Genomic DNA, 14,019 nt, shown 5'->3' with positions numbered 1-14,019 from the left:
TGCAACCCCTCAGAAGGCCCTGGGAGAGGACCTGTTCTTTGCCCCTCCCAGCTTCTGGGGGCTCCAAGGTGCTCCTTGGTTTGCAGCTGCGTCACCCCTGGCTCTGCCCCATCTCCAATGGCTATCCCCCATGTGTCTATGTCCTCTGCTCTTAGAAGGACACCTGGCATTGGGTTTAAGGCCCAGCTTAGTCCAGTATGACCTCATCTCAGATAATTCCATCTGCGGAGGCCCTACCTCCAAGTAAGGTCACAGTCTGAGGCTCCGAGTTGATGTGAATTCTGGGGGGGACACTGTTTAACTCACTCCTTTCTGATGTTTAAATGAAGAAACCACGTGCTTCCTGCCAGGCCTCTTGTAATGGTGAAGCTGTTGGTTCTGTGATGGGCAGGAGGGGCATCTCGTGACCTGGCTTTGGTGAGAGAAGGGCCCTCCAGAGAGGAGAAGACAGCTCACAGCCCCAGCATGTTGCAGTCAGTAGTGCTCAATGAGCCTCCGTGCACTGAGTGAGCATCTGCTGGGTGCCAGGCACTGGAATACAGCAATGAACAAGACAGATGAATGTCCCTGCCCTCCTGGAGTGGACATTCTGGGATGGGGAAAGCAGCCAGCGAACCAACAAGGAAACGGTGAGGGCTAGGGAGAGAAAGAGATGGGTGGTGAGCTGGGGTGCGTCTGATGGGCAGAAAGACCACGGTTAGGAGGGGATACCATGTGCACTGAAGACAGGAAGGAGAAGAGGTAGCATGGAAGGTGCTGGTATTGTGAGTGTTCCAGCCCAGCCAGTGCAAAGGCCCTGAGGCAGGAATGCAGGAGGCAAGGTGAACAAGGATCAGACCAGGCAGGGCCTGAGGGTGGGAGTGATAAGTTTGGATTCTAGTCTAAGTTTACTGGGAAAAGCATCAACTTGGAGAGCATTTCAGCAGAGGCCACACTTGGACTGGCTGGTAAGGGGTGGTAGCTGGAGGTGGAGGCTAGGAGTTCTAGCTCTGCTATGTGTGCTCAGGCAAGGCTGTGTCCTCTCAGGGCCAGTTTCCTCCTCTGTAAACCAGAGAGGAGGGTAAAGGAGGGTTAGTCAGGAGTGGTTAGCCTGGACAGCTCCTATCTCTGCATAAGGCTGCTGGGCTGAGTTGAGAAGGAGACAAGGCCAAGTTGAGCAGCCGGAGTGCTGTGATCGGCTAGTGATGTCTGCCCTGGATGAATGATGTACAGATAGTGTGTGTGTTGTCGTCTGTGTTAGACCTACAGTGGTTTTCAACCTTGACTGTGCCCATGCATCACACAGGGATCTTGTTTCAGTGTGGACTCAGACCTGGTAGGTCTAGGGTGGGACTCAAGATTCTGCATTTGTCACCAGCTCCAGGCAGGGCTGACGGACGCCGGTGCCTGGCCCGTGGGCTGCGCTCAGTAGTGAGGGGCCGGGGAAGCACCGGTGCGTTCTCTTGCTGTGAACAGATCAGTGAATGCTGACTCGAAGAAGACAGATTTGTGTTTGAGTCGTGCCTGTGTGCCCCCGAACAGACGGGCACTCCTGTCGCAGGATGGAGGAAGGCATGGCTCAGTGGGGAGGGCAGCAGACGTGATGCCACATACGCTCGCCTCCTGCAGGTCCCAGGAGCTTCACCTGCGACCCGAGTCCCACTCGTACCTGCCTGAGCTGGGCAAGTCGGAGATGGAGTTCCTTGAGAGCAAGCGCCCTCGCCTGGAGCTGCTGCCCGACCCCCTGCTGCGGCCCTCGCCCCTGCTGGCCTCTGGCCAGCCCGGAGGCTCCGAGGACCTGTCCAAGGTAAGCTCCTCTGAGGGTCTGGGTCCTGCTGCGACTGGGCAGGGAGCAATGGAGGGGATGGGTGTGCCTGGGGTAGGGGGTCAGCCAGGGTGAAGGCTGGGAGGAGGGGCCGAGCACTGGGCATGCAGTGGCTGGAGGGCGAGGGGATGGTCCAGGGAGGAGGGTGGCTCTCTGGGCTGTTTCTTGGCTGGAGAGGGACAGCTCCACCCTGAGTGTGTCCAGCCTGTGGGGGACACCGTGCTCAGAGTGCCCGAGAGGGCTCTTTCATTTCACTCCTTTTTAAGCAGAAAGGTGAGCTGAGGTGGCGGGGCAGAATGTGCATAGGTTAAGCACCTGCGGTTTGCTGCTGCGAGAGGCTTGTCTGCTGTCAGTGAACCTCAGGACTGTTGAGCCTAGAAGCCCGTTTGTCTTTATTTAAGTGGAGGAATCACAGCCAGGGGCCCAGATGCTTCTGTCCCCCAGGGTCACCCAGCTGCCTTGGAGGCTGTTATTCCACTGTCACTGCCTAGGGTGGGACAGGGCCTGGGGCCAGGTGACATGCTCATCTGTGGCCGGCTGTGTGATGGATGTCTTTTCTGCGCGCGCTGAGCAGTGTCAGAGCTGAGCTCCTGTGTAACCACAAGGACGCATATTAGCTCATTGATGGCCTCCCAGCTGCTGGGTGAGGTCAGTGCTCATCTTCCGGCAACACCAGTGGGGGTGAGTGGGGACTGGGAGCCAGGCCAGGGGAGGGACGTGGCCTGCTCAGGCCTGCTGGATCCTCCTCTCTGCCTGACACTGGACGTGGGACTGAATGGTGGGATTTCAGGCCAGGCTAGGCTCTTTATTGGGGGGCTGGCAGGAAAGGAGGTTCCCGGGGGCGGGGGTCATGACGATGAGGACAAGCTAACCGAGTCCCTGACTGTGTGCCGGCTCCTGCGCCAAGCGTGAATGTCCCTCCGTTGTGCCTTCCCAGCCTGACAAAGCGCAAGCTGTGATCCCCTTTTGCAGAGGGGGCTCCAGGCTGGGAGAGCAGAAGCCACTCACCACGGTCACTTGGAAGTCGGGGAGCGGGCGCTGAAACGCAGGCAGCCCAGCCCAGCTGTGCCCACCAGGCCGCCCGGCCATGGCCTCCCCTTGGTCTCTCCCTGAGTGGGCCGTGCACCCCCCTGCCCCCAGTACCTGCTGTCCCCTCGTCAGCGTCCTCGTCCCCGCTTCCTCGGCTGCTCAGCCTCTTGGGAGGAGTGTTGCCATTCAAAAAGCTCTTTCCCGAAGTGGTCTCGGGTGGCAGGGGAGCGGGGCGTGGGTGCAGGGGGGTCAGGGCCACGCCGGGGAGGTGTGCTGTGTCCCCGAGGGACCGGAGCCCCGAGTGGACCACGCCTCTGCTCACGTCCAGTTCTGCCCAGAGAATGGGCCGACGGGTGTCTCTGGCCAGCCCCTGTCAGGCCTCTGCTGCCTGCCCTGTGCTCTGCAGGCCCTTCTGAGGGTCTCCGTGCCCCTTAGCGGCTCTGCGAGTCCTTCTGCTCGTCCCTCTCCTTGGGGCTCCCCGGGGAGCTCCCTCTACTCTGTGGCTCTTTCTCAGTGTGTCTGTTTCTCTGTGTCTCTGTCTTTCTGTCCCTGTGTCTCTGTCTCTCTCTGCCTGTGTGTGTCTGTCTGTCTGTCTGTCTCTGTTTCTCTCTCCTGTGTTTGTCTTTCTGTCTCTCTCTTCTCTTCCTGGACCCCACGGATGCGGGGGAGTGATGGGCCCAGTGTTGGGGCCTGGCTGGACCAACTACTGTAATTGCTCCAGGCTGTTAAGAGCATTTGGAAAGTTTGAGCACATTTTGGGCAAGGGAAGGAGCCAGGGGAGAAACACAACTCTGAAGGAGTTCAGATGTTTTTTGTGTCTACTGTGTGGAATTCAGCTGGATGCATGAGACAGGAATTCGATGGGATTTTTTTTACAGCACCCTCCTCCCCCTGGTCCTGGCTGTGTTCCCTTTTCATATAAAAATGTTCTGTTTTATAATGCTTCCCTGCCCTTGAGCCTCTGGAGTCCTGTGGCATCAGAGACTTCCTTTGGAATTCACCAAACTTTGTTCTGGGGACTTTAGAATCATCACAAACAGCATTTCTGAAAGTCTCTTTGTCTTTTGGGGCCCCTGTTGGCTGAAAGGGACAGAAGATCTGTGTCAAATTGGTTTAGGCAGGAGTCCTGGATCATATAACTGAAATCAGGGGTTTGTTGGCTTCAGGCACAGCTTGATCCAGGTGACATGATGTCATCCAGTCCCCGTCTGTCCATTTCTTGGCTCTGCTGTCTTTTTTTAAAATATATATTTTATTTATTATTATTGTATTATTTAATTATTTTATTTTGGCAGGGGGAAGGTAATTAGGTTTATTTTTGGAGGAGGTACTGGGGATTGAACCCAGGCCCTCATGCATGCTAAGCATGCACTCTACCATTTGAGCTATACCCTCCCCCCTTGGCTCTGCTGTCTAGCACGTGATGTTGGTATGTTAACAAGAAGGCCGTTTGAGATGACAGGCCTTCCTATTTCCACATTCAAGGGCAACAAAAAAGAGCTTTTCCCTCCGTCTCCACATTTTCAGACCAAAGCTGTTTTTCTCCACGCTTTGAACGAGGCCCTTGCCTGTCCTGAAACCCATCATTATGACTGGAGGAGTGGACTGTGGGTACACGAGGCTGGCCCTGCCTTTTTCTGGGGCTGAGATAGGGGGAGCCCCAAGGGGTCCTCTCGAGCCCCCGAAGCTTCATGTCTGTAATTTTACATAATGAGTTCAACACAATCCGTGTTGGCCTGAATTTTTACACCAAGGGCGTCCAATGGGGAAAATGGTGCCAACTGCTCCCTAGCGACTGGTAAGGGTATCGGATTGTTGTTTTCCTCCTGCGGGTTTGGGCTGAAATGAAGGCCAGCAGCCGTCGGGAGAACATCTGGAGGTCCGATAGCCAGGCTCCCTCGGTTCCATTCCTGGAAAACTCAGCACCACAGAAAACACTCTTCGCCCTCTGGGTGCGCATCTTCTATTCAGATTGAGGTGAAATCCACATAACATGGAATTAACCATGTTGATGTGACCAGTTCAGCAGCATGTAATACATTCACAGGGTTGTGCACCACCTCTGTCTAGTTCCAGAACACTCTCATCACCCGGAAGAGCAACCCGGTTACCCATCAGCAGTCACTCGCATTCCCTCCTCCCCAGCCCATGGCAACCGCCAGTCTGCTTTCTGTCTCCGGATTTGCCTGTTCTGGACAGTATATAAATGGGGTCATAATTCTCTCACTCAGCATAATATCCTTGAAGGTCATCCGAGTTGTACCCCGTGTCTGTACATCGCTCCTTTCTATGGCTGATCATACTCCATTGAATGGAGAGACCACATTTTATTTGTTCGTCAGTTGACGGACCCGCCTGTGCAGTTCTGCTGAGAATAAAAGCTAAATCTGAACCTTAAGGTAGAAGCCATGGAAGTAAACGTCTTTTACACATCAAGACTGTAAGAATTTCCCAGCAACTTTCCCTACAGTTCCTAGCAGTTGCTTCATCTAACTCTTGCCCTGCCCCTGACAGAAACCTTCTTTTCGCTTATGTCATTTTGAGAATTATTCCCAGGGTGGATAAACTGTTTCAGGGTGTGCTGACCCTGAAAGCCTTCTGTCCACAATCCTCGTTCATGCTCTGCTCCCCTTCCTTCTTCGATCTGACGGAAGAGCAGAGAGGACAGGAGAGAGGGTTCCTGCAGCAGACAATAGGACTGGGCTCCGGGAACCATGTCGCCAGAACCTTTTGTCTCCAGGACGCTGAGAAATAATTGAGGCTGTCGGAGGAGACCAGCGAAGTGCCGTGGACACAGAGGGATGGAGCTGGGTCTCTATAGAGGGCTGGAGCAGGGGGCGTGCAGGGTGAATCTGACTTCAGTCGGGCCCCTTGGCAGGGGGCTGGTGCGAAGGCCTGCAGTTGCTGGAGTGCGTGAGCTGCTTATGGTTTGGTGGTGTCAGGTGCCTGCAGCCCCTGTTTCCATCAGCTCAGCCCTCCTGTTGGGGAGCAGTTAAGGCCTCACACCCACTGACACACGCGCGTGCATACACTCCTACTGAGCATTTTTCTAGGGGATTTTTCTTCTGTGCAGTTTTGCCTCTAATTTCAGGGGGTCCTGGACCCTGGAAGGGATCTTGCTCTTGCTTTTCTGCCCAGCCACATGGTTGAGGGATGAAAGAATGTGTAGGAGCTGTAGGAGCCCCTGCAATTTGGTTGTGTGCTCTGCCTGCTTCTGGAGAGTTCTATGGACGCCTGGCCTCTCCCATCCTGTGCCCTCCAAGCCAAGGCTCCATTGCTTTGTGGCTGGTGACCTCAGGCATGTCACTAAACCTCACCAGGCCTTAGTTCCCTCACCTGGAAAGTGAGGAAGACTGTATTTCCACTTCTAAGGTGAGCTGTGACAGTTAATATGAATTAAGACTTGTGAATTGCTCAGAGCAGAGGTTGGCAAACTCAGCAAGCTCCAAACCTGGCCCTCAACTTGGGTTTGTCAATAAGGTTTTATTGGCACCCAGCTATGCCCGTTCCTTTGAGCCCTGTCTGTGGCTGCTTTCCCACTGTAGTAGTGGGTGAGTGGTTGGCTCAGACCGTCTGGCCTGTAAAGACTGAAGTTTTTCCCGCCTGGCCCTCTACAGAAAGTGTGCCGACCGCCAGCTTAGAGCCGTGCTCGGCCTGTGCCTCCCATCCTCTCGGTGGTGATGAGGCAGCAGCCCCCTAGAGAGCTGCAGCAGGGTCAGGGGCGGGGTGCCTGGCTCAGTTTCCTGGGTGTCCCTGAGGAGTGTGGAGGGCCATGTCAGGGCTGTTGAAGGACATGAGGCCTTTTCTGCCTTTGCCCCAAGGCTTCTGGGTGTGTTGAGGGCCTGGGAGTCTGGACACCAGCTCTCTCTGTATCTCAGATGGAAACGATGAGGCTGGGGGACCCCCAGACCTTTGGGGCCTGGGGGCTTTGGTGGGGTCTGCATGTATAGGACGGAAAGCCCGGGGCCAGAGGGGTGGGGGTGGAGGTCATGACTGCACAGCCTCTGCTGGCCTCGAGATGGGGAGGGGGTGGCGCTTGGCAGCCCTGGGGCTGCAGTTGTCCCAGGGAATAATGTGTCCTCTGTCCTCGGGCTGCAGCTGCCGTGGGGGTGGGGAGGCAGCGGCCTGGAGCTCCTCCTGGGGCCTCCTCTGCCCGCAGCTGCCGGGTTGGCCTTGAGGATGGCACAGGGCGGGGGCCAGGTTTGGGGTAGGACAGTCCCAGCCAGCGCCTGAGGCACGCTTACACTATGCCAGGCTCGGAGCGGAGCACTTTGCCCATATTAACTCATGCAAGCCTCACAACAGCCGGGAGGTGGCAACTGTCCCGTTGTACAGATGAGGACACAGAGGCAGGGAGCTGTGGCCTGATCTGCTTGCGGTCAGCAGGCTGGGAGGCGGCAGAGTGGGTGGGGATCTGCACCGTGGGCTGCGCAGGTGACCGCTCCGGGGGCAGGCCTGGGTTTTTGTTTTTAACCTCTCAGTGTGCTCCCAGAACAGCTTGGATACTCAGTAACTTGGGGGTAGAATGACCAAGTCCACGAATAACCCAATGAAGGGTTCTCTTGCTTGTGTAACACACGTTTGAAAACAGCGTTGTTACACAAAGAGTAACACCCCGCGCAGGAAAAGCAGAAACACACTGGAAAATAAAAAAAAGAACATGCAAATACCTCCCTTTCCCGAGTGACCGGATAGTTACCTTTCACATCAGGGTTTGCACCGTGTGTGATACTTTGTAACTCGCCGGTTCTGAGTGAGCACCGTGAACAGGCCTTCCTGGAGGGTCCCCTGAGGCCAGGCCTCGGGTGTTCGGAGGTTGTGGGTCTTGGTGCCTGTTTTCTGGGAGTTTGGTCCTGGGGGAGGGCACAGACAGGGTAAGTGGGTTAAGAGACAGGTGCGTTATGGGAAGAGGGAGGAGGGAGGGCTTCCTGACTTGAGGGGAGGCTGGGAGAACTCCTGTAGGAGGATATAAAGGATCTGAACTCTGGAGGAGGCTGGGAAGGGGACACCTGGCTGGAGGACCAGTGAGGGATAAGTCAAGGAGGTGGGGTCAGTAAGCAACCCTGTGTCTGGGACCTGGGGGCTCTGGCATGGCAGGTGCCTGGCGTGCCGGTACCTGAAGTCATGGCTAGAAACTTGCAGTGTACTGGGGGGACTGCTGGCTGGGGGTGCCCCCGTGCCGATCCCATGCCTGTTTTTCCTCCACCACAGGACCGCAGCCTGACAGGCAAGCTGGAGCCGGTGTCTCCTCCCAGCCCCCCCCACGCTGACCCTGAACTGGAGCTGGTACCTCCCCGGCTGTCCAAGGAGGAGCTGATCCAGAACATGGACCGGGTGGACCGCGAGATCACCATGGTGGAGCAGCAGATCTCCAAGCTGAAGAAGAAGCAGGTGCGGGTGGGTGGGCTCAGGGCAGCTCTGAGCTCCTGATCCAGCAGCAGCTGCGACTGTGAAGATAATACTGGTAGTAATAGTAGTTGTGAACGTGTGCTAAGCACTGCCTGTGTGCTGGCTTGTTTTTATGCCCTTTACATTTATTGGACAAGAGAGTTGTTTTTTGTGGTGCTGTCCCATGGAGCTTTCTGCAGTGATGGGAATGTCCAAAGTGGTAGCCACCACCCATATGTGACTCTTGAGCACTCAGAAGGTGCCTAGTGTAGCTGAGGAACTGAATTTTTAATTTAGCTTAACTTTGAATGAAATGAAATTTACGGTTGAATAGCTGCATGTGGCTACTGTACTGGATGGCACGGGACCGACGGGTGCGAGGTCAATGTTTACAGCCAGGCTGTCCAGCGATGTGGGGTGGGCAGTTATTTCTCTGTGCCTTACTTTCCTCATCCATAATGTCGGGGGAAATATCCCAGGACTCTGACCCTGGCTCTCTGAGCTCTGCTTTGGAACATTCACCTCTGTGAGCCTCGCTTTGCTTGTCTGTAAAATGGGTACAGACATGACACCACCTCATAGGTTATGAGGAGTGAACAGGGTCGGGAGGTAAAAATAAATCCGCATGGTGATTGTCGAGACCAAAGGAAAGTTACATAAAGATTAATAATTGTATAATTTTATTTTAAAATAAGTGGGGTCCTCCAGGCCATCCTCTACCCTTGGGGGTCAGCAAATCCAGCCAGATCTGGCCTGATGCCTGTTTTTGTAAATAAAGTTTTATTGGCACACGGCCACATCCATGTGTTTACACATTGTCTGTGGCTGCTTTCTTGGTTATGATGGCAGAGTTGGGTGGTCACAGCAGAGACTGGCAGGAAGGCCTGAAACAGTTACCCTCCGGGCCTTCACAAGAAAAGTTTGCCGCCCCTGCTCTGTCTTGTTGCCCCATTTGAAGGTGTCACCTTTAGAATGAAGATGTTTCCTGCTTTGTGACATTGTGGTCTCACGATTACAGTGTAGAAGCAGACTTCCTGTCTCCCGGTTCCCTACTGTACTCCTAGCAGTGCAGGCACATAGTAGGTGCTCCTTAAAAACTGTTGCTTGTGTCAGTGTGACTCGTCTAGACCGGGGAGAGGGGTGAGGGGAGGAAGGGTCACATGCAGTCCCCTCCAGGTAAGGATGTGTGGGCTCCACGTAGAATCACGGGCCCGCCCTATCCCCCGTGGTCAGTGGAGGGACCGCTGGTGAGAGACACTTCCTGGAAGTCAGTTCAGGGCTGTGTGAGCAGGTTTGGAAAGATGTGCAGGGGTAGGGGGGTATTGATTCCAAGAGGCCTCGGGGCTGTCGCTTGTCTTGGGGGACCTGGGGATGATGGTCCGGCAGCTGGGCTGGTCAGGGAGGCTCGGCCAGCTGTCCCAGACGTGGCGGCAGCAGGTAGGTTTCCAGGAAGGTGGATCAGCATGCGGGGAGGCCGGGCCAATGTCACAAAGCAGGAAACATCAGGCAGGCACTACCAAAGCCAGCGGAGTGCTGGACCTTTAGTCCCCCCGGGGGCCTGGCTTTGGGACGAGGCTGAAGCTACAGGTCATGTGCACACATTTGTGTCTGTGGCCAGAAGCCAAGTGGCCTAGGGCCACCCTCCACAGTCAAATTTTTTTTTTTAAATTCCACTTTGGCATTTTTTTTTAAACTAAGATTCACAAAACACAAAATGACTCGTTTTAGAGTGAACAGTTCAGCAGCATTTAGTACATTCACAGTGCTGGGCAGCCGCCTCTCCTGTCCAGTTCTAAAACATCCTCATGCTTCCGAAGGGAGACCCCGTACGACGTTAGCGGTCGCTCGCGCCCTCCCTCCCCAAGCAGCCACTCGTCTGCTTTTTGTCCCTGTGGATTTGTCTGGACACTTCGTATACGTGGCATCATACAGTATGTGGTCTTTTGTGTCCAGGAGCTTTCATTTCCCATCATGTTTTCAAGAGCCACCCACATGGCAGCCTGTGTCAGAACTTCCATTGCATTTATTGCCAGACAGCGTCCCGCCGTACGGACGAGCGGCCACGTTTGTACACCCGTTCTTCAGCTGATGGACGCTTGCTTGTCTCCAGCTTTTGACTGTCATGAGTGGTGCTGCTGCGAACGTCTGAGTTCATGTTTCCCTTTGAGCATCCATTTTCAGTTCTTTGGGTCTGGACCTGGGAATGGAATTGCTGTGTCCTGTGGTAACTCCGTTTAACTTTTGGAGCCTCTGGGGAATGGGAGGCACCTTCTAATGGGAGAAAACCTCCTTTCTGTCCTCTTTTTCTGGCTACGTACTCCTTCCATTTTTTGGCTTGGTTTGTTTTGCACTTTCTGGAGGGATTTCTGTTTTGCTGGGTGCTGGCTGCCGTTCTGAAAGCCACCGCCAGGGGTCACTGTGGGACTGAGGCAGCTGGGCTCAACCAGCCAGGCCTCTGTGCCTGCAGAAGCCAGAACTGGAGTTTCTGGCTCTTTCTGCCTTGTCCTCCTCTTGGCCACCTTTTTGAGTTCATGATGGTTTGCTCCATGGTCATGGGCAGGATGTGTGAGCCTTATGAGCAAAGAACAGTGTTCTCATCTCGCTCAAAATGCCCTGTCAGATTGTACACCTGGGTACTGGCTTCCTGTGTGACCTGGGGCCAGAGTCTTAAGCTCTCTGATCTTTGCTTTCCCTTTTTGGTATCAAGCAGACAGCAGCATGAAGGGGGCCTTTATGGTGTTTGGAGGAGGAGGGTCATGATGATGATGATGTTGATGGGAAGCTGCCTACCGGGTGCTGTGTGTCAGTGTGCATCAGCTTGTACAATCCTCTTGTCCACTCTCTAGGACAGAAACTTTAAGTACCCCCATTCTCCAGATGAGGAAAGTGAGGCTCGGGAGTTTAGCAACTTCCTAAGGGCACATAGCAAGTAAGTAGTAGGAACAGGGGTCCAGTCCGGGCAATTTGGCTCCAGTTTGCACAGCCTCTCCTGACCACGATGTCCTCGCGGTGGTAATAATAGGTAATAACGGCCGGCCTTGAGCGAGCCCCCAGTGTGCACGATACATGCAATAACTCATCAGGGAGGCACAGCGATGAGCCCCATTTCACTGATGAGGAGACTGGGGCACGGCGTGGCTAAGCCGCTGGCTTACGCTCACTTAGCTGAAGAGTCACCAAGGCTGAACTTGAACCTGGGAAGGTTGGCTGCAGAGCCTGGAGGTGGCCCTGGCTGGGCCCTTCCCTGTGGGCTCGGAGTCCCTGCGGGTGACTCAGAGGAAATGGTTAGCAGCCTGACTTCCTGTGCGGGGCCACCAGCCCGGCTGCACCCCTTCGCCGCCGCGGGAGGGGGGCTGCCTCTCCTTCCGCCCGCCGGCGTGCTCACCACTGCGCTCTGCCCGCTCCCACAGCAACAGCTGGAGGAGGAGGCCGCCAAGCCGCCTGAGCCGGAGAAGCCCGTGTCGCCACCGCCCATCGAGTCGAAGCATCGCAGCCTGGTGCAGATCATCTACGACGAGAACCGGGTACGCCCCGCCCCGCCCCACCCCGCGGAGCCCCCACCCCGCTGCTCCTGCGCGCCCGGTGCTGCCTGCCAGCTGGGATGCTGGTGTCCCCACGACAGGTCTGGCTTTCCCCCTGGGCCTCCGTGTTCCTGGCACCTCCGTGAACCCTCCCCCACCCAAGGCCTGGGTTTGTGAGTGGGAGGGGAAGGGGGTGGCCAGAGAAGACCCATCTTGGTGTGGCTGTGGTTCGTTCTGCTGAGACACACGGACTGGTGCGGACTGTGGCTGGCCTGTGGGATGCAAATGAAAATGCAGGCATTAGGTCATAGGAGAGCCCCAGGGGCCAGTCCACCAGTAAGGGAGTGGGTAATTACTTAAGTTCTCACAGAAGAAATTCTAGTAAGCCCGGAGACGATTGTAATGTTATTATTAACAATAACAGCAAACATTCGTTGAACAGCTCCTCCCTTTCAGGGGATGGGCCAGGTTTTTTACATAGCAGTCCTAAAAGGGTAAGTACAGTGATTGTTTCCATTTAACACAGAGAGAACCTGAGGCCCAGAGAGGTTAAGTGACTTGTCTAAAGTCACACAGCTGGGAAGTGGTGAACCTGGGATTTGAACCTTTAGGGCATCAAATTCTAAGGCCAGATTTGTCAGCACTGGTCTCGCTTACTTTTAGCAGGCACCGTTGGCGTGGTCGAGCACAGGTCTGTAGCAGACTGTGGGGGCCCTGAGGGATTTGTGGAAGGCAGCTGCCGGGTGTCTGGAGGGAGCTCAGTCTTGGGGGAGGGGCTTAGGGTACCCAGTGTCTCCCAGAGGCTGAACCCCAAGGCTTGACCTGCCCTGAACTGGAATCTGGTATCCAGTGACATCTCCCTGCCTTGGCTCCTGTGGTCCCCCTCCTGCCCTCAACTCCTAGCTGTTCTTCCCAGCTGTCCCTGCTGTGGGATTTGCCCCTGGCTGCTGGGTCTGTGCTCAGAGTCCAGGCAGGGGCTGGGAGTACCTGGTGTCTGGGGTCCCGGCTGGCTGCTCTAGAGCCTGGGAACACGCGGTTGGTGCCTATGCCTGTAGCTCCAGGCAGGGAACTATGGTATCAACTGGTCTGGCTATGCCTCTGCCTCTTGCGGCTGCAGTAGACGCAGGACGAGACTGAGTCTGCCAGGGGCCTGGGAGCTGTGTGCGGGGCCTTGCAGGGCTGGCCACTCCCCCATCCCAAGTAACACTCATGACCAGTGCAACGAGAGGAGAGCTGAGGGGCCACGTGTGCTCCAGCCAAGTGTCCTGGGCTCCGATCCCACCTCTGCCACTTACTGGCTCTGTGACCTTGGGCAGATTACTTAAGCCTCCCATGCTCCTCACCAGCAAAATGGTGGTAATTGTAGCACTTACCTTATACCATGGTGTGGGGGTTAAATGAGTTCATTATGTAGCACCCTTAGAACAAAGCCTGGCACCATGCAGGTGCCAGCTGGTGCTATTAATTGTTGTCCTCATTGTTCTTTTCTTCTTGTTATTGTTCATGTTTTGCATGATTTCATTGAATCCTCTGCAGACCTGTGTAAGACACGTACTGTTCCTCTCTCCATTTTACTCAAAGAAGCCAAGGCTCAGAGGGGGGAGGTGACCCACCTGGGATTGCACAGCAAGTGAGCCTTGAGGCTGGGAATTGGAGCCAGGGTCGAGTTGGCTCTAGGAGCCTGTGGTGGAGGGGACAAAGGCAGAGCTACCAGGTCTGTCACCTCAGGCAGCCCCTCTGTCCACCCTCCCTGATCCTTGTGGGAGGGAGAGCAGGCATGGTTCTCTCTAGCAGCTGTGGAGGCAAGTTGGTGGCTTTGCGCAGGATGTCACCACAGTGCCCTTAGCCCTTGTTGGGGCTCAGCCTGTTGGGAGCTGGAGGACTCTAGCAGGCTGAGGCCTTTGGTGCCCCCGCGGGAAGCTTGTTCCACCTCCCTGCACAACCACGAGCCCCCATTTCCCTGGGGGTTTGTCTAACGAATAGTAATTTGGGTCTTCCCTCCAGGGCTCCCCAGGTTCTCCCAAAGACTGTGGCTGCAGATGTGACTGGCTTTGGCTCCTTGGCCTCAGCACTCCCTCTCCTTCAATAGCAGTTAAGACACCCCTTCCCAGGTCTCACCTGTGTGCTCTCCCTGCCGGAACTCCCACCTCCTCCTGCCCCGATGTTCTGCAGCTTCTCTGTGTGAGGGGACGGGGAGGCTTGGACTCCAGTCCAGCCCATGCCCCCTGGGTGGTTGTTTTTCACTTCCAGGCCTTCAGTTGCCCTAGGTCCTGGCCA

At 55.5% G+C, this 14,019-nt stretch overlaps 1 protein-coding gene across 21 annotated transcripts in view; it reads left to right on the top strand.

Annotated features, from left to right (window-relative positions):
- NCOR2 (nuclear receptor corepressor 2) overlaps positions 1-14,019 on the top strand; it is a 313,102-nt gene that overhangs the window by 175,512 nt on the left and 123,571 nt on the right. For all 21 annotated transcript variants that reach the window (XM_072953425.1, XM_072953430.1, XM_072953434.1 and 18 more), the window contains 3 exons: positions 1,609-1,786; positions 8,045-8,224; positions 11,632-11,745. In XM_072953425.1, coding sequence (XP_072809526.1) covers positions 1,609-1,786; positions 8,045-8,224; positions 11,632-11,745 — 472 coding nt within the window. The remainder of the gene's footprint in view (positions 1-1,608; positions 1,787-8,044; positions 8,225-11,631; positions 11,746-14,019) is intronic.

This window comes from Vicugna pacos, chromosome 32 (genome assembly GCF_048564905.1).
Source record: "Vicugna pacos chromosome 32, VicPac4, whole genome shotgun sequence".
NCBI lineage: Eukaryota > Metazoa > Chordata > Mammalia > Artiodactyla > Camelidae > Vicugna > Vicugna pacos.
The sequence above is the reverse complement of the archived record's forward strand: the minus strand, read 5'-3'. Positions and strand labels throughout refer to the sequence as shown.